Source organism: Gopherus flavomarginatus, chromosome 3 (genome assembly GCF_025201925.1).
Source record: "Gopherus flavomarginatus isolate rGopFla2 chromosome 3, rGopFla2.mat.asm, whole genome shotgun sequence".
Lineage (NCBI taxonomy): Eukaryota > Metazoa > Chordata > Testudines > Testudinidae > Gopherus > Gopherus flavomarginatus.
In genome coordinates, this window is record NC_066619.1 from 81781588 (window position 1) to 81809338 (window position 27751).

General features: G+C 40.1%; 1 protein-coding gene across 4 annotated transcripts in view; it reads right to left on the reverse strand.

Annotated features, from left to right (window-relative positions):
- Window positions 1–27751, reverse strand: part of FBN2 (fibrillin 2) — a 265113-nt gene that overhangs the window by 116377 nt on the left and 120985 nt on the right. For all 4 annotated transcript variants that reach the window (XM_050945536.1, XM_050945537.1, XM_050945535.1 and 1 more), the window contains 7 exons: window positions 24361–24513; window positions 23540–23593; window positions 21611–21736; window positions 19015–19140; window positions 8875–8994; window positions 3914–4051; window positions 532–582 (listed from right to left, as the gene is read on the reverse strand). In XM_050945536.1, the coding sequence (XP_050801493.1) occupies window positions 532–582; window positions 3914–4051; window positions 8875–8994; window positions 19015–19140; window positions 21611–21736; window positions 23540–23593; window positions 24361–24513 (768 nt within the window). The remainder of the gene's footprint in view (window positions 1–531; window positions 583–3913; window positions 4052–8874; window positions 8995–19014; window positions 19141–21610; window positions 21737–23539; window positions 23594–24360; window positions 24514–27751) is intronic.

Consider the following 27751-nt stretch of genomic DNA (forward strand, 5'->3'; position numbering starts at 1 on the left):
GGAAAGTGGCTAATCCCCGATCCCCCCATTCAACTATATACACTAACTATGAATAGAAGTACTAACACTAAATATAACTAGAAGAACTCGAACTATAAACACAGTAAAGAGCAAAGAACTACGAGAAGCTAGAATGCGGAGATCAGCAAAGCCGTGCTCCACAGTTCCAACGACCGTCATGGGCGGTAAGAAGGAACTGAAGGGCCGTTGGGTCGTCAGGGGTATATATCCGGCGCTACCCACCGAGTGTTGCTAGGGTAAAAATCTTCCGACGAGTGTGCGCGCGCACCTAACTGGACTCGATATGAGCAAGCACTCGAAGAAGAACAAAAGATTTCCTTGATTTCCTTTAGCTCCTCAAATACCTTAGGGTAGGGCAACATTTTCCAACAGTCACCATTGCCTGTGATGACAACCACCAAATGTCAATTTGATTAACTTCTCCAACAACAAGGATATAATGTAATGAATCCTCTTTATCCAGTTTAAAAAAAAGGTGTGCTACTCCTGAGTCAGAAAAAATTACTTCACCTTCACAGGTAACTCCCTTAACTCTGGCAAATCCTCTTGGGCAAGCTGCATCTGGAAATAAAAAAAGGAACAATTATTTTCAGAATTATACAACTTTAATAGTTAATCATAATCAGAAATTCTGTGACCTTTCCCCCCTCAAATTTATACTAATGGCTTAGCAAGCGGAACAGTGACGTATTCTTAGCATTAAGGGCCCATTTAAAAAGCAAGAGCAGAAATGCCCTTATGTTGTCTCAGTAGCGGATGGCATGACTAGCTCAATGACGCAAAGGCATATAAATTAATTCTGTCTCTTTCCCATTTGTTCAATTCCTTAGAGCAACTGCTGTGATCCTTCCTCTCTCACACATTGGGAGCCCAGAATATTCCTGCTTTCAATCTCCAGTCCCAGAGGATATTAAGCTCTGTGATGAAGAAATTAAGCCATCTTGCAAGGAGCAATTGTAGAGAAACAAGGTGGGTGAGCTGCAGAGCCCTGTAAGGTGGAAAGGTGCGAGAGCTCAGGCTGCAGCCTGACCTTGAACATTTACACTGCAATGAAGCAGCCCCTTAGCTTGAGCCCTGTGAGCCTGAGCCAGCTAGCATGAGCCAGTCGCAGGTGTTTACCTGCAGTCTAGACATATCCAGAGTCTCACAGCTAAATACAAGGTGGAACAGATTGTTTAGCATAAGTCGTTATCACATATTTCAAGGAACCATTCAGAGTGAAGTAGCCCATGAACACCCTTCCAATCATAAGGGGGAAAGGTCGGGGAGCAGGGAAGGCAACTGGCGGAGGGATGTTAATGAGTTACAGATTATTGTAATAAACCATAAATCCAGTCTCTCTAGTCAATCCATAATTTTTAGTGTCTAGCAAAGTTAAAAGCTGAAGCTTCCAGGTTCGTTTTTTGAAAGTGCTGTGCAGGTATCCTTTGAGGATACAGACTGAGAAGTCAGCTATATAGTGATCGCTTTGTGAAAAGTGTGCACCCACATCTGATATGGTGTTTTTGTCTTATTTTCTTGTGTGACTTTATTCAACAGTGCAATGGTTGTCTGGTTTCACCCACATAGTTGCTATTGGGGCATTTTGTGCACTGAATGAGGTACAACAAATGTTGTGATAGGCATGTGTAGTACCCATCGATCTTGAGAGGTGTGTCAAGGGAGATGTTGATCATTGTAGCAGTGGATATGTGTCTACCAGTTTTGCATTTGTTGTTCTGTCAGGGTCTGGTACTGCTTTGAGTTGGTGTGTCCTGGTCTGTGGGGAGGCTGTTTTTGATGATAAGCTTGGAAAATTTGGGGGGTTATTTCAAGGCCAAAAGAGGGGGTTCAGGAAAGATTTATTTCAGGATGGGGTCCCCATTAAGTATGGGTTGTAGCTGTTTGTATTACATATGGGTTCCAGTGTGGGGTAGTGAGTGACAGCTAGGATGTGTGGTCAGGGAGGGTTTTATTTCTGTATTGAAGCAGATGCCCTCAAGGTATTTGGGTGGCCTGCTCCATGATGCAATCTACTTCTCTGGTGGAGTGTCCTTGGTGAAGGTGGTTTGGAGTGTGTGAAGGTGTATATCCCTGACTTTCTCCTCGGAGCATATTCTGTGGTATCTGAGTTCCTGACTTTAGATAAACAGATATTGTGGTGTGTATGGGGTGGTTACTGGATCTATGAAGTTAGGTGTGATGATCTGTGGGTTTCTTCTATGTAGTCGTCTGTAGGGTTCCATTGTTGAAGATGACTGTTGTGTCCAAGAAGTTTATGCTACTGCGGAAGTGTTCTAGAGAGAGTTCAATGAACGGGTCGTGGCTGTTTAAATTTTGGTGGAAATCTGAGGAAGTTTAGGTTGTCTGTCCAGAAGATGAAAATATCATTGGTGCATCTCAAGGATATCCGTAGTTTCATGGTGCATTTGTTGAAAAATTCTTCCTCAAGGTGGCACATGAAGAGGTTGGCATATTGCGGAGCCATCCGAGTACCCATGGTTTAGCCAAAAATGTTTTTTTTTTTTTAATGTAAAATTTTTCTAGGTGAGGATGAGTTTGGGGTTGTGTGTGCAGTGGCTGTCTGAGAATTGTCCATTGTCGTGTAAATATCTGAGGCGGCCAGCGATGCCATCATTGTGAGGGATGTTGGTGCAGGGAGGGAGGTGACATTCATAGTGGCAAGGATGGTGTTCTGAGGGAGGTTGTTAATGTTGTGCAGTTTGTGGAGAATGTCAGTTGCGTCCTGGAGGAAACTGGCCCTTTGTCTGTTGAATGGTTTTAAGATGGTTTCTGAGTCCCAATATTCCTTCCATAAGAGTGCTGTGCCGAGATATAATGTGTCTCCCAGGGTTCCTCAATAACCATGACTGCATTAACAAGGCTAATGGACTACTCTCTGACACCACCTACTATACAGAATTCAGAGGCGATCCCACAACACAATTTAACCAGGAATTTAAGGATATCATCAAATCCTTCCCCGAACAACTCCAAGAGAAACTCTACAAACTCATCCCCCAAGAATCCACCCCAAGAACCTTATACATGTTTCCCAAGATATACAAACAAGGGAACCAAGACAAAAACCACTCAGTACATTCTCAAATGAATTCTCACAGGAAAACGCTAAAAGGCAAAAACACCATATCAGCTGTGGGTGAATACTTCACAAAGTGAATCAGAGACTGCATAGACACACTTGATTTATGGCTTATTATAACAATCTATAACCCACTAATCTACAATCTATAACCCACTCCCACGCAGCAGCCTCCCTCCTCCCCATGACTGGAGGAGTATTAGCAGGCCACTTCACCTTGAATGGTTAACTATTTATGCAAAACAATATGTTCCACCTTGTATTTAACTCTGAATTAGTTTCCCAGATCTGAAGAGCTCCATGTAAGCTCAAAAGTGTCTCTCTCTGACCAACAGAAGTTGGTCCAAAAAAGGATATTACCTTACATATCTCAGCACTCTAATATCCTGGGACCAAGATCGCTAAAACAACCCTGCATAAAGCAGCAATAGCGTCAGTACAAAGGTTGCTTGTTTTGAAATACCTGCGTTTTTGGACTTTTCCAAAAGCATACAGATTTTTCACTAGATATTTTTCTTCCTTGCTACCCTTACCCTTGCCCACACACACAGACATGCTATGGGGAGAATGAAAACTCATCCCTGTAGAAATCAATTACAAATGTAATTTACGGGTGGACTTCATCGTTTACAAACGGTACACACAGTGAGGGTTAAAAGTTACACTAACCAACTGTTCTCATTTTATTATTCTTCTACTGAAAAATACTCCGATGAGAAAGATGATTCAAGTGAGGCACAATTATTTTACCCAGTGATACATCTATCCTTCCCCCTGAAAGCTGGAAGATATTACAGCCTAGAATCATACCTAATTCACATCGCTCGCAAGGGCTGCCCCAAGCAGCTCCTAAAGTAGCGCAACATTCTGATTTCAGTGTAGCACCATTAATGTTTACTTCACAGCGACTGTCTTGGATGTTCAGCCAGCATGTTCCTTTCAGACTATCTGCAGTGGATTAGAAAAGAATGGGAGCTGTCAACCAAAAAAAAGAGTTTATTTTCAAATCTGTTTAAGGTAAAGAACATTTATCAAAAAGGAAAGTTATTCAATTTCTTCTACTTTTCTTTGAACTAAGCTGTATTTTTATTTACCTCTTCATCCTCAGAAATACATATATTTATGAATATCAGTGGATGCTATATACTCCAATATATATTTTTAATATATCTATGGCTAGAGCATGTTAACTTATGTCATAAGATTCTTTTTCTTAGCACAAATATGATTTAAATATTTAAAAGGGTAGGCATAAATAAAATGTTATAGACCAGATTCTGATGTCTCCTATATCCATGTAAAATCAAAGTAAATCCTGCCCTACTGAAGTCAGTGGGGATTTTGCCATTGACTTCAACAGGATCAGGATTTCACCCACTGTTTGTTGTGCTCCCAGAACACAAAGTTGTGCAGTATTGTTAGAGCTGCCAATGATGCCTAGATACCCTAGAGGGGGAAGATGGAGTCAGGGTCCTTCACTCTGACATGCCTATTAATAGCCTTGCCCTTTAAAAGGTGTAGAAGAGATTGCCTCAGGGTCATTTTGCGTAGATTTGGTTTTAGTAGCAATATCAGAAGCATTCTGCATCCCTTTGTCCACTGTAGGAAAAACTTCTTCAGCAAATACTGTTCTGGTGGTATATCTGAGAAACTGCTATAGTCAAAATGATTTAAACTATATAGCTAGCAGGTGATTTTCCTCATATCAGCTACATCTGGATCTTCCAGCCAAAACCTGCTAGGCTTATCTTATTTCAGCCTATGAGTTCATTTCCTTTATTTTACACAATCTCTCTTGCAGAGAGAAAATTTACAAAGGGTAGTCACTGTGACTTTTCCTCTGGTGAGAAAGTTATTTATTACCCAGCATCAAAGCATTCTTTCTGCCACTCCCATCTCTTTGATTTTAACTTGAAATAAAAAAAAGTATCGATGCTACAGGCAGATGGCAGCCTACTGCTTTGTGTACTACAGTTGAATGGGGTCAGAATTTCACAAATCATAACTCAGAAGCGCATAGGAAGTTACTTCGAAGAGAACAAATGACAGTATTCCTATTCTGTGTATATTTCCCAAAATGGCAATGTAGTATTTATACCGTCAGCCAAGTACACCATCTTAAAAAAAATCTACTCTCCTTTCTCAGTAGGTGATTGACTATAACTCCATTAACAGAATTGTCCGCCCCGGATACATTCATTTGGGAATACTATTAATGTGAAAGTAAAATGAACCAGCAGCTAAAAGCAGCTTTTTAAAACATAGTGTTTATGATAGCTGCAGAACTGCCATCCTTTAGAGACCAAAGTCCTCTCTCCACAAAACAGATAAACCAGACCCATCCATTCTAGGGTGATAGTGAAATTCAGCAATAGTGCTACAGTCTGGCCTACACTGGGAGTAGTGCACTAAAACAGTAAAATTTGCTTTAGAACAATATTGTTAGCATTACTCCAACACAACTGTTGTACACTTTCACTTAAATACCATGTGGTGTGTTACAATTACATTTTAAGTAACTTCTATCATCATTAGTAAGGTTAAAATTTTCTCATCCATAAAAATGGTTATTTTTAGCAAAAGTCATGGATAGGTTGCGGGCAATCAACAAAAATTCACAGAAGCTCGTGACCTGTCTGACTTTTACTAAATATAATCAGGAGGCCGGGGTCCTGACAGGTGGGACAACTGAAGCCTGAGCCCTGAGTGGGGGCATGAGAGCTCAAGCCCTGGTGCAGGAGGCAGGTGGGTCCAGCACCTGCCGCCGTGGCAATTGACAGCCCCAGGGTCTCTGCTACAGCCCTAGGGCTCAGAGCTCTGGGACCCCCACTGCCTGTGGCAGCTGATGACTCTGGGTGCCTCTGACACCTGTAGTGGCTGGGAGCTCTGGCCCCTGGGCTGACAGCTCCAGCCCCGTCACCCTGGGAGGAAATATCACAGAGGGCTCTGAAAGTCACAGAATCCATGACTTCTGTGACATCATCTTATCCTTAACCATTTGGGAAAGAAAAAAAGAAAAAAAAACCCTCAGATCACTCATGTAATATAAGGACTGATTCTGATCTCTGCTATCAGCATAAATCAGGGGTAGCACCGGAGTAAAATTGCTTTGAGATCAGTATCATGCTGACATATCTGTATTTGTCTACATATCTTAGTCTCATTAGATCCTCTTTTTCACTATATAATACACTTTCACATTACTGTCATATCAGAGGAGCATTTCTGCTATACATGAACTTATCAGCACACATTCCTCTCCATTTGTAGCATTATAGTGTCAAAGCTGACAGAGGCACACAGCAAAGAACAGTGGGGCAAGAGAGTATTGGTACATTCAGGACCCAGGTCTTTCATTGCAGGGATGAGGTCAGGGAAAAAAGTTGCTTCATTGGCCTATTAGTTTTTCAAACGGCAAATATTTAGGTTTGGCAGAATTTGATTTGTATTCCTTTTTAAAATTTTTTGACAGATAATATTGATTTTTAAGCATTTTTTCAGTTTTTGTCAATTTCCATATTTGCAGGAAATTTCACGTGTGCAGGTCAGACAATTATTTAATGATGGATGCCAAGATTCAAAAATTTAAAGTGTTACAATTATTAATACACAAATTGTCAACAGCAGATGTCAAAAATATACAAAGTATATTAAAATCAAACTCCAATAAATTCTCAGACAGCAGTTTTTTTATTTTGCCTGTCTGTAAATTTCAATTATCATCAATGGAAATATTTTTTCAGTGGTTTGAGTGTGTACAGTGAAATCGATGTTTACAGACATTTACTGACAAAAAGCCAATCCTTTCAAGCCTATTTATATTTGACAAGAGCGTTTATCAAGTTGTGGTTGTTGTTGTTTTCAGAATAAAAGAGTTATGTCCGTTAATCCTTACATAGGAATAACCAAGGTCAAATTGCCTTTCCTGCAACACCACTGAAGTCAATGGCAATTTTGCCTGGCTAAAAGTTATAAGATTAGCCCTAATTTTGTAAATCCGTATTTGTCAATATTGCTTTGCCTCCAAACCACTTTTGCTCCTACATAAATACTCTGATCATTACATAAGTGCTCTAAATCCTGATACAGACAGAACCCAGATCAAAGTCAGTGGAAGTTTTACCTGTTTGAGGACTTCATAACTGGGTCCATTATGCTCACTTTCAAGTTAAATTATTAATGTATTGAATGTATGTATATATTGTTTAAACCATATCTGGCTACTCCTTCCAATGTTTGTCTGTTTTCATTTTCCAAACATTAATGTCTTTCGTTCACTTTAGGGCCAGTTTCTGCCCCAATTACTGAAGCTAAGTAGACTTCACTATCCAAATAATACTAGACGAATCAAATAGGACTACTTATGTAGTAAGGTCCAAATCAATATAAGTATTGGTCCTTAATTACTTCACATCAGTGTTGCATCTGGAAACATGAAAAAGCTTAAAAAATAATCAGAGACAAAACACATGGATGAGTGTGGTGAGGTTCTCATGAAGGAAAGAACACAACCTCTTAGCTAACCACAGATGCAGCCCCCCCCCCCCCCCCCCGCAAAATAAAAATAAAAATGCATAAGCTGCTTCTGCTACCTGGGAATCTAAGTAGTCCAGGGTCGAAAAAGAACCTTAGATTGCAAACCTTTTTGGTAAAAGATAGACACACCAACCCATCATATGAACAATCAAACCCTTCTCAAGTCCTTAAGTTCCTTCTCCCTGCTAACCAGTATCATCTCTGTCTTTTCTGGACTGAGTATCTGACAAATCCTTCTCATCCAAATTCCTATCTCAGCTAGGCACTGGAAAGGCAAGGAAACTGCAATATCAGGATCAAACAAATCGGAGACTTAGAGCTTTGTGTCATTCTAACAACACTGGGACTCCAGCCCAATTCCTCTCACAAGATCCCCTACTGGCCTTAAATAAATATTGCACAAGTGAGGTGACAAAATGGAAGCTTGTGGGCACATAAGGTGGATGAGGGTTGGCCAAACACCGTGCTTTCAGACTTTTCAGAAAGGTAGGAATATAACCATTGGTGAATGTCCCCAAAGCCAGATTCTACAGCTGTGCGTATGACACCTTGTGGTCAACCATCTCAAAGGGTGCTGCTAGATCTAACAAAATCAGTGAAACTTGACTTTTTTTCCATTGCCTCATCAATCAAGGATATTAATATGATACATATTTTATCCCCAAACCACAGCAATACCTGTTACCAGATAGACAATGATCCAGGAAGAGTGTTCCAGATGAATCCAGAACTGTCTTGACATGTCCTACTTAACATCCTTCCTCAAAAAAGGAAGGTGTGAGGCAGTGCAGTACTTGGGGAGGCCAACAACATTTAATTATGGCTGTATAAGCAACAGACTAACCATCCTTTGGTTAAACTGACATCTAGCCCACTTGGAGAGAAGCAATAACAGTATCTGTCAATAAACCTCCCCATTGGTTCTCACTAATCATAACATGCAGGGACCCATAGCAGCCTGTACCTGTGTAGGTGAAATAGTATCAATGAAATTGTTATGTTTGTAACCTCTGCTCCAATGGACATAGGCAAACTGGTCTGGATTTGATCAATGTTATTCAGAAAGCAAGTCCAAAATGCCTCACAGTCAGATATGCTAGTCTACTACCAAGTACAAATCATCACGACTCTCTTGTTTATTTCTCAGTTTCTTTAATCAATGTGATCAATTCCCTTTGTGTTAATAACAATTAAAAAAAACCCAAACCAAACAAACACCACATCGATACACTCACCAATGCAAATCAATCCAGTAGAATCCAATTTACTGCCAGGTGAACACTCACAATTGAAAGAACCAAGATTGTTCCTGCAGGCGCCATTGACACATGGGTTGATTTCACATTCATTTATATCTATAATCCAGAAGAGAAAGGTACCGTTAGGACAGCCAGGCATTTCTGGAAAATATTATGCTGTATAAATGAAGCCATGAACCACACTATGCCAGACTGTCTGGTAAATTTGGCTTTTTTATTTTTTTTAGATGAGGTACAGAGTATGCCGAGGCAAGCACTGTGTATGTATGTGCATGTGTAAAGGCGTATTTGCATATTTTGTAAGTGTTAATTAAATGCCGCTTTCTTAGAAAGGCCAGAATCTCCCAAGAACTTGGACTAAATCATTTTCCAGAATAATTTATAATTGTCCTGTGAGAAATAAAAATCCTTTTTCCATGGAAAGCAATGCATTCCCAGCCACAATATGCTGTGCACAAACAAAGGCCTTATTGTTTCTGTCATCTAGGCTCCATGAGGCTTTGGAAGAATTAAGAAAACCTTGTCAGAAACAAAGTATTACAATGCTGGCTGCAATTCGATAGTCCTAAAAAGTGCTCAAGAAAGAAGACTAAAACTGTAATGCTCTAAATAGTATTCCACTCCAGCTACTCTCCTCATTTTCACCCACATGGGTTTTTTTTTAAGCCCATGCACATGTAAGAAGAAGACTCCTGCTGTCAGCATTAACCTTTTTTTAAAAAATGAAATTAATTTTTAAATTAAAAAAAAAATCAGCAAATTCTTCCTAATAACCACCAATTATGTCTTTTTGCAGTTCACCAATTTTGTTTTAGATTTGGTTCCCAAATCAAATCAGACATCCTAATCCTAACAGATAGTTCCTGTCCCGGGTAAGGAATGAAAAGTTTGGGTGCAAGCCTATGTTCTCAGATAGTGCCATACAAATAATGCCAAGCCCATGAACCTAAAACAGCCTGAAACAAATTAATTAAAATTAAATAAAGGACCTAGATAAATATTGGAAACACATCAAAGGAAAACAAACTATTCCACTTATTTTATAGAAGTAGTACAAAAGGTTCCATTTTCTATTTGGTGTAGTATGCCATATTGTCTTCATTTCTCTACACGTTTCTCTCTTTATGAGCTTTTGAGGTCATAAGAACAACAATGAACTCAAACTATTCACTGAATCAACTGTGTTATTAAAATGATGGAGCACATCTACAAATCTGAAACCTTTAGGAAACTGATTTCTCTCTCCATCCCCCCAAAACATACTATACTGAGGGACAAAACCCACTCTCTTTAATTAATAGGACAGTTCAACTAAATAAAGTGATCAGGACTTGGCTCTTGATATGAATTGATTTTGAATAGTGACAATGTTTTATGCTAGTATACAGAGCAGCTGCTTTTGATAATACATTCAATATTCTTGTTCCCTTATGACTAGCAAGAACAAGGAATTTGGTGGAGGCAGATCACAGAGCGATGCTGGAGATATCTTAAATATTCACCACCTGCTAAATGATTCTCAAGATAGAACTAACTTTGGAGAACCTACATGTAATGTATTTCTGTAAACCTTGTTTTCAATGGCTATACATTCTTTAAAACTGAGAAAACAAACAGGGAGATGAGGGTATCTGAACTATGGTAGCACATGTAGCTTCTCCCTTTCCAAGGACTACCAAGAGAAACAGAGCAGTCTTCTTTTTCACTATTAATATAGTATATTATATATGCATATATGTATATTACACACACAAATACAGCAGAAGCCATCATAACCAGCCATTCTTTAATATTTGTTGAAGCATTAATGTTTCGGTAACATTAATGCTTCAACAAATATTAAAGAATTTACTTTCACAACACCCTCATGACAAAGAATGGTGTTATTACCTTCCTTTTATAGCTGGAAAACTGAGGCACAGAGGGCATGTCTACATTGCACATTAAACCTAGACTCTGACTCAGGTCTGAACCCAAGTCCTTTTTTTGTCCACTCACAAATCAGTGTGACAAATCAGTGCAAGCACTCAGGACACTAGGACCCTGCTAGGGGGTGGGTTCAGATCCAGAGTCCTACTGAGACTTGGGTCCAAGTCCTGTCATTTTGCAGTATGCACAGAGGTCAAGCCACAGCCCCAAGTTAAGTCTGCATAGTGCAGTACGGACATGTTAGCATGACTGTGAGACTGAGGGTCCAGCAACTATAAACTCAGGTTTACAATGCAGTGTGGATGTTCAAGCATGGGCTTGGAAACTCTGAGTCCACAAGCCCAGGTCCCACGGACTCGGGTTTACAATGAAGTGTAGACGTGCTCAGGCATATAAAGCTAAAATTTCTAATTATTGTAGGTGCTCAATTTGAGATGCCTACTGCCTGATTTTTCTGAGTAGTTAGCATTATAGAGCACTGTATATGTTCACAGCACATCTCCCACTGATGTCAGCAGCAAGTGTTCAGAACTTCTGCAAACCAGACTAATGGTCCGAAGACAGGCACCCAAGGAACACGCAATTAGTGGCCATCCATGAAGTTTGGTTTAAGTGACTTGTTTAGCATCACACAAGAACTCTGTGTCAGAGGCAGGGATAGAATCCAATTCTTCAGGGAAACATTCAGCTTCCTTAACAATGAGATGCCCTCCTTCCTCTTCCTTTCACATTCACTACACACTTTCCAACTTCTGCAACAAATGAGGCAGGGCTCCTATAGACAACAGTCTCATTCTCTATACAACCTGATTCATCCCTAGACTAGGTCCATAATGTGCACTGAAAGAGGCAGAGATCTTGTTGAAAAAAAAGTATGCAACTGTATCATAAGGCATATTCACCGGGATGAATTAAGGTTGCACAGGAACCTTAATTCTAGTATTTCCTAGCCTCTGAGTGGCTGACTTTGCAACCTTAATAATGTTCTTTTAACATATTTTGTGTGTGCAACTTCCTAGGTTTTTAAAAAAGTAACTTGAAAAAACAAATTCCTTCATCCGTAATAATATTGAAACCCACACAGATCATCAGCAAAACTGGAACCTTTAGATCAGGGGTGGGCAAACTTTTTGGCCTGACGGCCACATCTGGGTGGGGAAATTGTATGCAGAGCTATGAATGTAGAGCTGGGGAAGGGGTTTTGGGTGCAGGACGGACTGCAGGGTGTGGCAGGGGGCTCAGAGCAGGGGGTTGGAGTGCAGGAGGGGGCTTAGGGCAGGGAGTTGGGGTGCAGGAGTGGTGTGGCAGGGGGCTCAAGACAGAGGGTTGGGATGCAGGCTCCGGCATGGTGCTGCTTACCTCAAGCGGCACCGGGGTGGCAGTGGTGCACACCAGGGCTAAGGCAAGCTCCCTGCCTGTCCTGGCCCTGCCCTGTTGCCAGAAGTGGCCAGCATATCTGGCAGTGGCTCCTGGGAGGCGGGCATGGGGGGGAGATAGGTGCACAGCAGATGGCTCTGCCACGTGCTGCCCTTGCCTGTGGGTACCTCCCCCAAAACTCCCATTGGCTGCAGTTCCCTGTTCCCAAACATCAGGTGCTACGGGGGCAGTGCCTGTAGGCGAGGGCAGTGCACGGAGCCCTCTCGCCTCCCACCCCACCCCCAGGGGCCGTAGGGACGTGGTACCGGCTGCTTCTGGGAGTGGCGCGGGGCCAGGGCAGCCAGATAGCCTGTCTTAGCCCCACTGAGCCACAGGGCTGGCAATCCCGCAAGCTGGATTGAAAGCCCTGTTTGCCCTCCCCTGCTTTAGATCCAGCACACAAACCTCTGCCACTTGAACTAGAGAAGTAACTGATGGCAGTAGTAGGTTGCCATCCTCTAAATGGACTAGCACTAGTGAGGAATGATACACACAAGCTTCAAGAGGGTAACACAGATATTTGCTGACAGCAAAGCAATAGTGAGATTCAGGAATCTTCGGTTCCATTCCAGGCTCTGGAGAGTAGTGTGTTCTAGCAGGCAGACTCTTCTGATCATTCCCCACGAGTGTGACATTTTCTACTTGTCCCTGACGAGCTGCTTCTGTCCCAGACCTGTATCTTCCTCCCGCCAGCTCCTAGTCTTATCCCATGCTCCTCACAGAGCCTCCACTCCTCAGGTTTCTCATCTCAATCCCAGTTTCTTTGCCCACCAAGTCCAGTTTCACCCCTCTGCACTTCTCTCATCCCAGTCTCCTTGCCTAGTCATTCCCAATCCATCCCAGCACCTTGTCCCCAGTTTCCTTGCACAGCTAGTCCCAATTCTACCCCTCCTGGATCCTACACCAAACTCTCTCTCCCCACACTTTCCTCCACTTGCACACACATACTACTACCACCCACATTCCCCATCCTCACTGGTTCCAAGTCCCAATCTCCTTCCTGTACCTTCTCAACCTGTTCCCACAGCATCAGGCTCCCTGTACCCATCTCTTTGCCAAGCCAGTCACAGTGCTGCCACAATGGCATCTCATTTCTTCATGAGATCTACCTCTCCTCCTCCCTACCCACTGGTTCTCAGTCTCCTTTCCCACCCAGTCCCAGTCTCCACCCTTTACTTCAGGTCCCTGTCCAGTTCCCTCTCCTCTCTGCCAGCCTCTAGTCCCAGTTTATAATCCCCACACCTAGGTTTCTTGTCCTAATCTAACTCCCCTGCTTCTGCTACCCTTCCCCACCTCCCTCGGGTTTGGTTCTTGTCCCTTCTGTGTTAGAAGTGGGCATCTTCCTCCTTCATGCTTCCTGGGCACTGCAAGGATGTCACTGAGAGCACAAAAGAAATAGGATCTCTGCTGTCAGTCCAGATATGAAGACCTAGCCTGCCCACAGGAGCCCTGAGCTACACTTCAAGGAAAGTCCTTCTCTCAACCTAGGACTGGGGAATGTTCAGTACTATCAGAATCCCAGGAATTTACGAGCTAAAAATCTGCTGAGCATGTGTGAACTGAGATTTTTCTCACATTTATAATTTGTCCAGATTTTCACAGGCATAGCTAAAGGCACAATACTGGCATAAAGGACACCTGTTTGCCAAATTTTGAGTCCCTGTTTTAAACCACCTGAGTGCTAGAGCTTTTCAAAAATGATTGCTAGGATTTTTTAACATGAGCAAAACAAAATTTTCCTTTAGCTTCATTCTCAGAAACAGCTACACTGTTTTGTCTGAAATTCTGCAAAAAGATTCGGCCTGAGGCAGACACCCAGCATGGAACATTTCAGCCTAAATGTTTGAAAACAGCCGCATATATAACACATGCATGCCTGCGCGCACACACACACACTCTCTAAGTGCCTGAATTTTAAAAAATAGACACATTCTGCTAACCAAATAGATCAAGGGTAGACAACCTATGGCACGTGTGCCGAAGGCAGCACGCGAGAAGATTTTCAGTGGTACTCACACTGCCCGGGTCCTGGCCAAAGGTCCGGAGGGCTCTGCATTTTAATTTAATTTTAAATGAAGCTTCTTAAACATTTTAAAAAACTTATTTACTTTACATACAACAAAAGTTTAGTTATATATTATAGACTTATAGAAAGACACCTTCTAAAAACATTAAAATGTATTACCGGCATGCGAAACCTTTAATTAGAGTGAATAAATGAAGACTCAGCACACCACTTTTGAAAGATTGCCGACCCCTAAAATAGATCATCATCAGTCCAAACACACTTAAAATATCTAGTGTTAAAAACATAAAAAGTTGAAAAAATTTTTGTTTAAAGAGATACCATCAACTTGCAATGTAATCATTGACAAATTGTGACAGGGTCAGGCCAGATGGCTTCAAGAGAGTGGTCGAAGGTAGATACATTAGCTCCAGGTTAAGCAGGTCCCTTTTCCCTGGGTAAGATAACAGGGACTATTCCAGAAAACTCAGGAACTTTCAAGAACTAATTAAGGTAAGCAGGCTGATTAGGACACCTGTAGCCAACTGGGAAGTTACTAGAATTAATTAAGGCTAATCAGGACACCTGGTATAAAAAGGCTCTCACTCCAATTAGTGAGGGGTGTGTGTGTAAGGAGCTGGGTGTGAGAGGATGTGCTGCTGGAAGACTGAGGAGCACAAGTGTTAACAGACTTCAGGAAGAAGGCCCTGTGGTAAGGACAAAGAAGGTGTTGGGAGGAGGCCATGGGGAAGTAGCCCCATTGTACTGAATTATAGCTGTCGTGTACCTGTTCCAGAAGACACTCTACACAGCTGCAGTCCATAGGGCCCTGGGCTGGAACCCGGGGTAGAGGGCGGGCCCGGGTTCCCCACAAAACCTTCCAACTCCTGATCCAACACAGGAAGATCTCTGAGGCTAGCAAAATCTACCAATAAGCGCAGGACCCACCAAGGTAGAGGAGGAACTTTATCACAAAATGAAATAAAAATACTACACCTCTCTCTAAATCTCTATGATGCTTTCTGTGATTCAATTACATTTTCCATTAAAAATATTTTTTCTCTCCCAATTTTCTCTGTGAAGACCCACAGAAACACAAACCCACCCATCCCATCTCTAATTTTTCCAGTTTGTTTACTTTGTGCATTTGACACGGTTTGGCTCTAATTCAGCAAAGCACTTAAGCACATGCTTAACTTCCACTGAAGTCAACAGGACCACTCATTTTGAAAGTTAATCACATATAGAATTGTTTGCATAACAAACTGACTGAAAGCCTAAATGATCATACAGCGGTAAAATTACAAAGGCCCCCTTTCAACAAGGCACTCAAATGTGCAGAACGCCATCTTCAGTGCTTTGCTGAACTGAGGCTGAGTGTCATATGCACAGAGTAAACAAACAGGAAATAATGTTTTCCCCTCTTTGTTGTAATAATACTATTGTTACAATTAACAGCTAAGAAGTAAGAAATTTTCAGTCAAATGTGTCTAAGTTGATAATATTCCTTTAATTTTTAAAATGCAAAGCAAGCATGTGTGAAAATATTTCTAATTTTTAAACAAATATTTTTCTTTAAGTGTGGTAGGTGTGTGTGTGTGTATAATGTGACTGAACCAAAATTGAAACAATCCACTGTACATTCCTTGAAATAAACTTCAAAGCACGTCTGGTTTACATTTGTGGAAACACAATCTAAACCACAGGGCTTGTAAAAATTTCTACTTTCACAGACTCTCAAGACACAAACAAACAAACAAACAAACAAATGCAACAACAATTTGCAAAGTTTTCATAACTTGGTTATGAATAGAAAACAACACAGGCATTAATGTTTCATTATGGTTATTGCTGAAAGTTATATTAATTAAAACTATATTGTTGAACAGCATGCATCTGAGTAATGTGAAAGCATGACACAAAAAGTTACTATTGAGAACAAAACTTTATAGCTAGTAAACTGAACTGCTTACCATTCCTCTGAAAACAGAATTTGGAAGGAGGAAAAAAAAGAATGAGATGAATTTATTCCTCAAACTGCCAAGCTACTCAATGTTAGAAAAAGTGTAATAGATTTTATAGTTTCATAGACAGCTTTATGCCAAACCATTACTGGATCATTTCTGCCTGATCAGCTAAATCTAAACTTCCGCCTAACTATGGGATTTTTAGATGGATACAACAGATCATTCATAAAGCATGTGTGTATAATTTAATATGAACACAAGCATATTAACAATAACTGACAAGACACTTCAGCTCCTGCTGTAGACAAAATATATTTTAGGGTGTCTGGATTAAAATAATTATGTTCAGAAGGAAAACTTTCCCAAAAGTTCAGGTTTATATTAAACCTGAAGTTTTGGGGAATGAGATACCAAATCAGTTTCAACAAGTGGAGAAGTAGATAGAAATATCTTTAATATTCTTGGTTTATTAGATTCCAAATAAATAGCATTACTGATCAACACAAAATTACCATATTAATTTAAAAATAGTACATATGTAACACCAGTAGTCAATACTAGAGGCAGGGATCACTCAGTGGTTTGAGCATTGGCTTGCTAAACCCAGGGTTGGTAAGTTCAATCCTTGAGGGGGGGCCACTTAGGGATCCTGGGCAAAATCAGTACTTGGTCCTGCTAGTGAAGGCTGGGGGCTGGACTCGATGACCTTTCAGGGTCCCTTCCAGTTCTATGAGATAGGTATATCTCCATAGATACAGCGTCAAATGTGCCTTACCAAACAAGGATTGCTTACTGTGGAGGGCAGTGCAGAAGTAGTAATGGGTGTCAATACGTCTCACTGAGACACAAAACTTCACTGCACATGGGCAGCACAGCCACTCAATCACAATTGCTCTCTGTAACAGGGTGTGCTTCCCTCAAGTAGCCAACCAGTTCTGGTGACTGATCTGAAAGGGGTGAATGGGCCACAATCCTAGCTTCTCCTAGCTCTTTTTGGCGTAACATACAATGCTAGCCCCATGTAGTCTTGGTACTAAGGGGAGCACTAATACTGTAACCACAGCCAGCCCCTATCGTGATATATTGCTTACTTATGAATATGCAGAAGTTTTCTTATGAAAATTTGAAGTTGCTGTAGGTAAACAACAAACAGGGGTTTTATTTATTCATTAGAATACCCAGAGCAAAAAATTACCTATGACCTGTTATCACTTTGAAGAATCATGAATGATCATTCAAATATTTTTTCTTTCAGTGGCAGAGTACAGGTACATTTTAATTTACATAACAATCCACTAATTGGGCTATAACATTTTGTCTGCACACTTCCCCACCCTTACCCATCAGTCATTGCTTGCTGTAGTTATGAAATACCTCTGTATACCCACGTACCTATTATACTGAAATGTTATACCAGGAATTATAGTCAGAAGCACTGTGCTGCATAAGTTTAAATAAATCAGACTTGCTCACTATTTGTATTTTTATATTTGATGCAGGCTCGTTAAACTGATCATTAATTTAGTTAATGCACCTTTTAAATTTGGATAAAAGTTAAAAGTGGCCATTCTTTCAAATTATGCATTGAATTTTCTTGACGAGTGGAATGACTTTCAGGCTTCTAAAGACATATCCTTGCATGCTCCCCTGAAAATCCAACCCTATCACAATTTTATACAGTGACACCTAGACCATAGGCCTAGTTTAGTTTTGAATTAATATTTTAATTTGTCTGGTTATGATCTCAGACTGAAAACCAAAACTGGATGGAGATGTCCTTTATAATTCCATTTCAATGATTTCAGATCAGTTGTTTGTGTTCTGGTATCTTGTTCCAGTTTAAAGTGAGAGTTAAGCTTCAAAGTTAAATATCAAGATGAACAGGCAAACAACATCTCTCTTGGTAATATAATGTCTGTCTGCAGCAGACTCAAGACACTAGCATATTGAGCATAGAGAGAAAACCACTTTCACTGCTAAAACTATTTTTAAAAAATATATGAAAGCTTAAACTCTCAAGAATAAATTTTAGCTAAATACTGTGTTTAGTATTCTAAGACAGCATAGTGATGAGTACAGTACAAATCCCTGGAAATGACTGATAGGAAAAGACTACTCTGAAAAGAATGCAGTTGGATCTTTAACACACAATGAGAGCAGACAAACCCTCCAGTTTTTAATGGCAGCATGGAACACAATTCCCTTTGAATGGAAAAGGACTGATTTGACCCTGCCAGGAACTGAACCACTGGTTCATGAGATTCTAAATATTCCGGAACTGAAGCCTTCAACTTGCAAACCATTCCCACTGGACAGTTATAATACTGAATTATATAATTCAAGTGGCCAACCCAAAAATAACACTGAAAGTTATCAAAATTCCACTATTCCTGGTAGCATTATGCATTTCTGTTCAAAATAAAACAGAAATTAACACCTCTGCTCCAACTTCATTTATCAGCCCAACCACCACCACCAGAGATCTGCACTCACAGAATGCCCGAGATAAATGTGCATTTTCTTTAATTTTCTCTTCAAAGTACTCTGTCTAACAAAACAAACTGTCATGTAGAAAATGAACTGGCTATATTGGAGGAAATTCAGTCATGCCCCATCATTCTCAGAGAATTCCACTGAGAGCAATTACAAGATGCATCTTTTGATTTAATATAGGCCTTTCCTTCCCTTCATTGTTTTGTATCATCCTGAGTCTTCTCTGGTCATCTCATAAACTCCAGTACTATAATATCACAGATTAGATCAACACTATCCAGATGGCTCACACTGCAGCATTTTTACCTTCACATGTGTCAGTCTCACTGCTGAATACATAACCCTTTGGACATGTACAGCTGTAGCTTCCAGGTGTGTTTCGACACAGGCCATTGTCACACAGCAGTCTGTTCACTGAACATTCATCAATGTCTGGAAAAGATCAGGTAGACATATTAATGAACAAGTCTGCCCTCCTCTTCTCCAAGTATTATTTTAACTGGACTCTCAGCAGCAGTCGTGTGTCTGACATTCAGTTTTCTGCATTTGTATCTGAACAAGGAGAAATGCCAACACTTGATTTCAAGAGGTTAATTAATTTTCCAATTCCTCTTACCCCATATTCTGTATTACATTTAAGAATTTTCACTACTATTTTGTAAATACAGTAAAGCACAGCTCTATGTTCTCAGCATGTCCTCCATTAGAACACAGTGACCTTGGGATATTTGGCAGTTTATAAACAGCCATGATTATTGTCCTCGGATTTGTCTGTTTCACAGCCAGCAGTGATGTTAAACATGCTTTTAACAAAAATTCATTAAGAGTTACAACACTGTGCTAATCCTTTATTCTGTGCAAATATTTGCTATCAGAGAAGGTACAGTAGGAAACGCCTACACTAATATCTACACATAAAAAAATACCCTGCTACATTCCAGCTGATCTCACACTGGAATATTGCAATCATGAGTGTCTCATGAGTGTCCATATTTCTATCTACTGATTGATAGCAGATATATTACCACAAGCTAACATTAAAGTTGAAAAGTCAAGCACCGAAAAATCTGGAAAACCCGAAAGTTAACGTTGCTACTTAACGTTACTTTAGACATTTGCAAATTTTCTATAATATACATTAACAAACAATATTACTGTAGACTGCTTATGCTTAACAATGAAAACAAAAATATAAACTCTTATTTTTTAAAAGTTATTTTGTGATTCCCATTACTGTAGTATTTTAGCACCTCACAAACACTTTATCCTTCCAATTTGTGAAGAAAGTGTTATTATCCCTATTATATAGCTGGGGATGTAAGAGAAATTAAGGGCTTAATCTAATTTCCATCAAAACCAGTAAGATGATTCCAAGATACTTCAGTGAACATTAGATTGGAGTGAGTTGCCAAAGGTCACACAGGAAGTCTGTGTCAGAGCTGAGAAAATAATCCAGCATTTCTCAGTTCCAGTTCAGTGCTTTAACAAGACCATCCTTCCTCTCATACAACATATGTGCAACTTAAAACTGGAGGAGCAACCTTTAGGTATTTCCTGTCTTTTGACTGCTTGATTTCTCAAGGTTAATGTGTCAGTAAAGAAAAGGTCTATTTTTAAGAGGAAAAAGGAGGGAAAAAGGACAGAATGACATAATTAGAGAGACAAGGTGAGTGAGATAATATCTTTTACTGGACCAACTTCTGTTAGTGAGAGAGACAAGCTTTCGAGCTTACACAGAGCTCTTCTTCAGGTCTGGGAAATATCCTCAGAGTGCCACAGCTATGTACAAGCTAGAACAGATTGTTTAGTGTAAGTTGTTAACACATGATAACAGTTTTCAAGTACATAAAAGGTTGTTACAAGGAGGAGGGAGAAAAATTGTTGTTCTTAACCTCTGAGGATAGGACAAGAAGCAATGGGCTTAAATTGCAGTAAGGGAGGTTTAAGTTGGACATTAGGAAAAACTTTCTAACTGTCAGGGTGGTTAAGCACTGGAATAAATTGCCTAAGCAGATTGTGGAATCTCCATCATTACAGATTTTTAGGAGCAGGTTAGACAAACACCTGTCAGGAATGGTCTAGATAATACTTAGTCCTGCCATGAGTGCAGGAGACTTGACTAGATGACCTCCCGAGGTCCCTTCCAATCCTATGATATTTCATGGGACCATTCAAACGGAAGTGGCTTCTACAGTCACAGGGGGGAAAGGAGAGAGGGGGGAAAAGCTCAGGGTGAGGTGTGTGGTTTAAATGGGTTATAGATTGTTGTAATAAACCAGTATCTCTATTCAGTCCATGATTTTTTGTGTCTATCAAAGTTATGAATTTAAGATGCCAGGCTTGTCCTCTGAAGGTGGAGGATGAGGACAGAGGTCAGATACAGAATGATCACTTTGTGAAAAGGGTTCATCCACAGTTGATATGGTGTTTGTTTCATTTCACCCATATAGTGAACTGGATGATGTACAGCACATGTTGTGATAGGCTTGCATAGGACCCTTGTGGGAGGTTTGACCATCGCAGCAGTGGAGATATGTCTCTAGATTTTGCATCTGTTGTTCTGTCAGAGTCTGGTGCTGCTTTGAGTTGGCATGGCCTGTTCTGTGGCGAGCTTGCTTCTGATGACAAACTTGGAGCGGCTGGGATGTTGTTTGAACACCAGAAGAGAAGGTTCAGGAGAGATTTATTTCAGGCTGTGGTCTCCACAGACTCTCGGTTGTAAGAGAGCTGCTCCTGAATGTACAGACTGAAAGGGGTAGATTTTCTAAAGAGACTTTGTGCTTTTTCATTGCAGCAAAAGGTAATAGCCACTTCTCTCACACATTAAAGGTCCTCTCCTGCTTCCACTAAAATCAATGTGAGTTTAACCATTAGTAATTAATTAATAACTTAAATAACTTACCAACACAGTTCCTTCCGGAGGGATCAGGTTCATAGCCACTGTTACAATTACAACGATAGCTACCACGTAGGTTTTCACAAATTCCATTGGAGCAAATATCAGGATCCAATGCACACTCATTAATATCTATATCAATATAATAGAGAAGATTAATGCAACTATATTACACATTTAATGCTGTGAAACATCTTATCTTGGAATAGTTGCACACGTAGAAATGCCTCTAACTCAAAATATCTATTTTGTAAGTGCAGTGACTATGGATTCAGGGCCGAAGAGCCATTCTTTGCACATTTTCACCTCATAGGATCCAGGACTTTTCCACATTAACAAAACAAAAAATTACTCTTTCTATATGTTGATTCCTCTGGTTTATATAGATCCATTCAGAAACACTGGAAAGAACAAGAAGGATGCTGGGCCTGATTGTGATCTCACTTAAACCTCTTTTACACTAGTGCGACTCCACTTATTTCCGTGATTTATTTGGACTGATTAACAATGGTGCATCTGAGATCAGTATCTGGCCTGCAATTTACGTGTACACTGACACATACTCAGAAAAACACTTTGTTAATCTTGCATTAAAGATTATAAAATGTCCAAAGCTTTCATAAGAAAAAGTAAATCAGTATAATTTTGTCTATTTTATGGTGTTATTACAAATCTATAACCAAAGTTCACTAACTTTGACTGAATCTTGGAGAACGGTTGGGCACATTTCATGCTATCTCCTACCTCCCTGTAGCACAGATTTCGCCTAAAAGGTCCAGGTCCTCCTTTTCCCTTAAGAATTTTTTTTTTTTGGTAGAAGTTCAGTACCCTCCTATGCCCCAACTTTTCTGATGTCTTCAGGGAGCAACCAGGTGGGTCCATGAATAGAATGAAGGGAGCGGGGCTGGGTGACAGTTACTGCAGTGTGGTAAAAGCAGTATGACTAGGGTAGAGAGACAAATGGACATGACTGGGAATAAGAATTGTCTGTAAGAGGGATTTCCTGCCTGCTCTCAATAAAGAGAACAGATGAAGAGGAAAACACTGCTTTGGTTGGGGTAGAAGGTTCCAGTTTGAAGAGGTTCAATTTTCCCCTGCTTTGGGGAATGGTTTGAGCAAGCCAAGTTCCTCGGAGTAAGCAGCAGTAGGGTCCTCTGCGAACCTGTTTTCACTTGTATGAGATCCACAGCAAAGGTTACAATTTTGTTCAGGCCTTCAAAAGGGATATTAATTTATATTTGATCCCTGGAGGAGATTAATCTTCTGAAGATTAATCTTTCCTGGCAAAGACTATGATTTGTCTTATATCCCTTGTGAAGAGTTACAGTCTTCAGGTACTGAACAAAGACTGTAACCTCCACAGAGGACCTCATACAAATTCCCATTGTTTGAAACTGTAGCATTGAGGAAAATGGTTATTTCTCTTGTGAGATTTACAGTCTGACCAAGTGGCACTAGTGGAGCTTATACAGTCAGTAAACCATAAAGTACTCATCTCAGAGAATTTCCAAACTCTGTTTATGCATTTCACATTACTTACGTGAAGGCATTAAAAATCACAGCCTGTAAAATGATAAAACTAGGCCGATATGCCTACAATATTGAACAGAAATAACATTTTCTTTTTTATTTAAGTATTATTTTTAAATGCTATCTATGCCATTGCTGAAAGTACTAAAGGGTCTCAACCTGCTCCCCCTGAAGTGATGGGAGTTTTACTTCTGACTTGGATGGGAACAATTCTCATCCTTTCTTAGGAACCTTTATTTATTTTAATATTGTACCATATTAAAAACATACCATATCTTGAAAAGTCTTTAGCCACTTGTATCTTATGAAAAATCCAAATGCTGAATTCATACTTTTGAATATTTCTTTTACTTTCATTATTTTTCATGAGTCTTCTATATATAAAGGAAAAAAATGCAACATTACCTCGTCCATCCACAGTAATGCCTACTCCACTGCTACACAGGCCATGGAAATCAGCTGCTCGATTGAAACAGAAGTTGTATAAAAAATGTTAGTTCTAAACCTTTGAATGAAAACTGACATCTTGAAACAAAACACTAAAAGGAAATATATGGTATTATCCTCTCAAAAGTACCATGTCTTCAAGTTAGCACCTACAACAGTAATGTCGCACATGATGCTAATTGACAGTTTCACAACAGGGCAACGTCACCCCAGAAAGCAACATGGACTGTTCTCCAAAATATGGTGATATGAATACTGTTTTCAAGGGATGTATGTGGCAAATAAACTGTTTCTTCATGTTCTCTGCATTTTGCTGTTACTAAAGATGAGTGAAATAGTTCATATTAAAAAAATAATAATAAAAAGAGTGGTTTGATCATCAACCCTAATTCCAAACTCAATAGTTACTGTACTTTACACAGGACTGATTTGGTTAGGAAACCTACAGCTCCTTGTCTAACACCTCTAAGGTACCTTTTCTCCTATCCAACATAACCTCTTCTGGCTCACCCTACACTTAAAGACAATTATGAGGCCCAGCTGCATCCATCTAGACTTTGGTGCCTACACCTTGAATTCTCACATAGTCTGGACAGCTCTGGAGTTTGGTGCACTCTAGACAGCACTGGTCATGGAAGAACAAAGAAACATTTTCTTCTTTTGTTCACATTAAATACTAGAAATTTAGATTACTTTGAAAACAAATGCTATGAATCTGCTTTGAATCAGACTTATTAGTCTATGTTAGCTGTGAGATCAGAAGAATTATGCAACTTCACCTGAGTTCTTGGCAGGACATGGGTGACATGGCTCTCCAAAGCCATAGTCTGGATTGGCACAGCAACATTCAGATTTTGTCACTGCCCCGGGGAAAGGGCGGACACACACTCCTTTTTTGATTCCTCCATAGCATGTGCTGCGCATATGAGTATCTAAGAAAGGGGAGGCAGAAAAATAATTATGTTTTCTTACACTAGGAAGGACATGAATGAATACTCTTTCAACAAATACCTGAGGTCACAATCTTATCCAGTGAAACGGATACATTTTGTCTTGTATTCAGGATGGTTCACTTAGAAGCCACTGAAAGCCAAGTGCCTGCATCAAAAACAGAATTTGGCTCTAAATAGTTATCTGAATGTTCCCTTTCCAAGTATATGTTCCATCTCTGGTGTGTGTTTTTTCCAAACTCATCTGTCACTTGGAGGCTGATTCTGCATGCTTATGTTTAATAGTACAGCAATTTACTCCATGAAAAGTCCCATTGGGCTCAATGGCACTACTTATGAAGCAAGACAGTTCTCAGTGTAAGGGTAGCAGAAAGGAGCCTTTTGATTGTAAGTTCTTTGATGCACTTTTCTGCAAAATCCCTATGACATTGTGAGTATCACTAACATAAAATAAAATAAAATCAGCCCCATGTAATGCGATAAGTTTCAGATTACAAATACTCTTCCGCAAGCTAGAATGTCTGAATAATAATATTCAGATCATTCAATGAATCATGTAGCATAGTCAGACAGAAAGCTCCTGTGTCAGATCCTGCAATACTGTAGATTTCTAAACACCATACAGACTCCTTGAAATTCTATCCAGAGGATTACGTATGAATGAAAATTTTGTTACACACTATTTGAAATAACCTACTTTAAGTCTTTCAGTTTGTAAAACTGAAATTCCGAAATGAGTCATGAATCTGCCTCATGATTTCTTGGCATCTTAAGGGCATTTCCTGTTGAAACTGTAATATTTATGGTATATCTTTAAGAGGTACTAGTAGTGACCCATGGGTATGGTTCTATGAGTGAGGTGGGCAAATGTGTGTGTGGTTCTGGCAGAGAGTTGTGCTGATTTGTGCATAGGTTGAACAGTGGCAGTAGGGCCAAGTGATCCCCCATCCCTGCAATCTCCCTCATACACCTAGTGAAATTACAACATGCAAATCAGCTGGAGAATAAGAGTAGTGATTAGTTGAGTTACCTCTGCTATCACAATTGTCTAGAATTCTTGGTATGACATAGATGCCTTTCTGTAGCTATCACACAGGTGTAATTCATAAAATCAAAATAGCCAATGACTTAAAAACTTGATGGCAACAGATTGCAAATCCCAGCAATGACAGGATCTGGGGATATTCTAAACAAAAAGAGCTCTCAACCATGCATGTAGCTATTTATATTACTTCACAATGACTGAATAGACATTCTGGGCTTCAGAGTGACACAGACAGAGTGGCAATTCTGGAATCTTATTATAAGTAGCAGCCGTCCATCTTGAAAGTTTCAAGCTGTTCAGTTACTGTGTGCCACGCTCTAGCATCACAAGTGGCTAGAAAAATGCAATTCTCGAGTAACAGTCCTTGCCACAGATCATGCAAATGCAGGGTCAGAGGGATGAAGTCAGGGCACTACTAGCACTTGAGGCCTGTTGTGCTTTCCTCTTTACTCTCTTCACTTTCCTCTCTCTTTTAACTGCCTTTTTTCAGCCTCTGACTCCCTGTTGTGGCACAGTCCTCCAGAGTAACCTGTTGCTAACTGCATCTTCCCCAGCTTGATGTTGAAAGATTTCAAATTCCTTTTTCAAAATGTCCTTGAACCTGAGTCTAGGTTGGCCTAATAGTCTTGGAGCATCTGCAAATTCTCCATAAAGGAGATCCTTTGGAATGCATGCATTCAATGCAGATGACCAAGCCAGCGGAGATACCTGTGTCTGAGAATGATGAGTAGACGTGGCAATTTTGCTTTCTCAAGTACTTCGGCGTCATGGACTTATGTTTCCCATTTCATATTTAGAATACAGTGAAAACAGCAGGCATGGAAAAAGTTGCTGCATGGTTAGTACTTAAAGGGCTCTGCTACTGTGCCCTAATTGTGAAATCCCTAATACAATACCATCTCAGACGGTTTGTGCTCATTTGAATACTTTATTGACAATATTTATTAACATGATATAAGCAAATATCATGGCTGCAACATCAGTGAGAACAATTCTTACTTTTAATTCTTGGTTTAAACTGTAACACAGGTTTAATTAACTATAATAAATGCCTGCATTTATTAAAATACTGTACCTATTTAGTATTCTCATTTAGAAATACAGTAAAGGAACAGTCTGCTTTTCACATTAGTTTCCTTTCACTCCTTGCACCATGCAGACTTTTCCTACTGGAGTTTCTTAATGGAGTTTGTAATTGAAGGGGTCAGACTGAGCTGGCACTTGGTGGAACACTGCAGTGGTTTTATTTTGGTAATCCCCCAGATTCGGCAGAATTAAAATTTTTGTTTTAAAATAAGAATATAAAGTGCTTAGCCCTTATGGTTTTAGAGATACCCTTCTCAATATTAACTGATGCAGTACAATCTTCCTGTGTCTGTAGACAGGCAGGTAGGAATAATGGGCTGCATCTTCAGAATATGGAGCTAACATTAGTTTTAAGCCACCTTTGTGTTATCCCAATCCCCAGGGCCTAGTTCAGCCTCAGGGTTGTTCTTAGTTGTGCAGATTTATAATGTGCTCTGTAGGGCCATAATTCCAGCAGGGATCAGCAGAGAACAGAATGCTTCAACCTTGGTTCTTTATATCCCTTTATCCTTGATCTGGTTGATTAGTTCTAAGGTTGCTGATAACTGCTGTATTATTTATCTCAGCTACATCTATCTTAACTTAGAAGCATAATTATGACAATTTAAATGTTTACTAAGTTAACTACTTCACTGGTGATCATTTTAAGTACCACCATGTTCTTCTTCCCATCTGATCCCTCGATAATAGCAAACAGCCAGCTACACAAAAGAATTCTGATAAAAAGCCATCAGTCAACATCTGCTATTGCCATTTTTCCAATACACATCTTTAAGTACAGTGAACATGCATATTTACAGTATTGTGTTATTTTTAGTTTATTTCCTGTTAGTCAGGGCCAGCTCCAAGCAGCCAAAAAAAAAAAAAAAGGAAGAAGCCGCAATCGTGATCTGCGGCACTTCCACCATGACTCTACCACCGCTGCTTCTTCAGTGGCAATTCGGCGGCCAGTCCTTCCTGCCGAGAGGGAGTAAGGGACCCGCCACCGAATTGCCACGGAAAAGCCAAAGTGCCATCCCCTTCCATGTGCTGCCCCAAGTACACTGATGCCTGGAGCTGGCCCTGCTGTTAGTTTATAAGCCATATGTG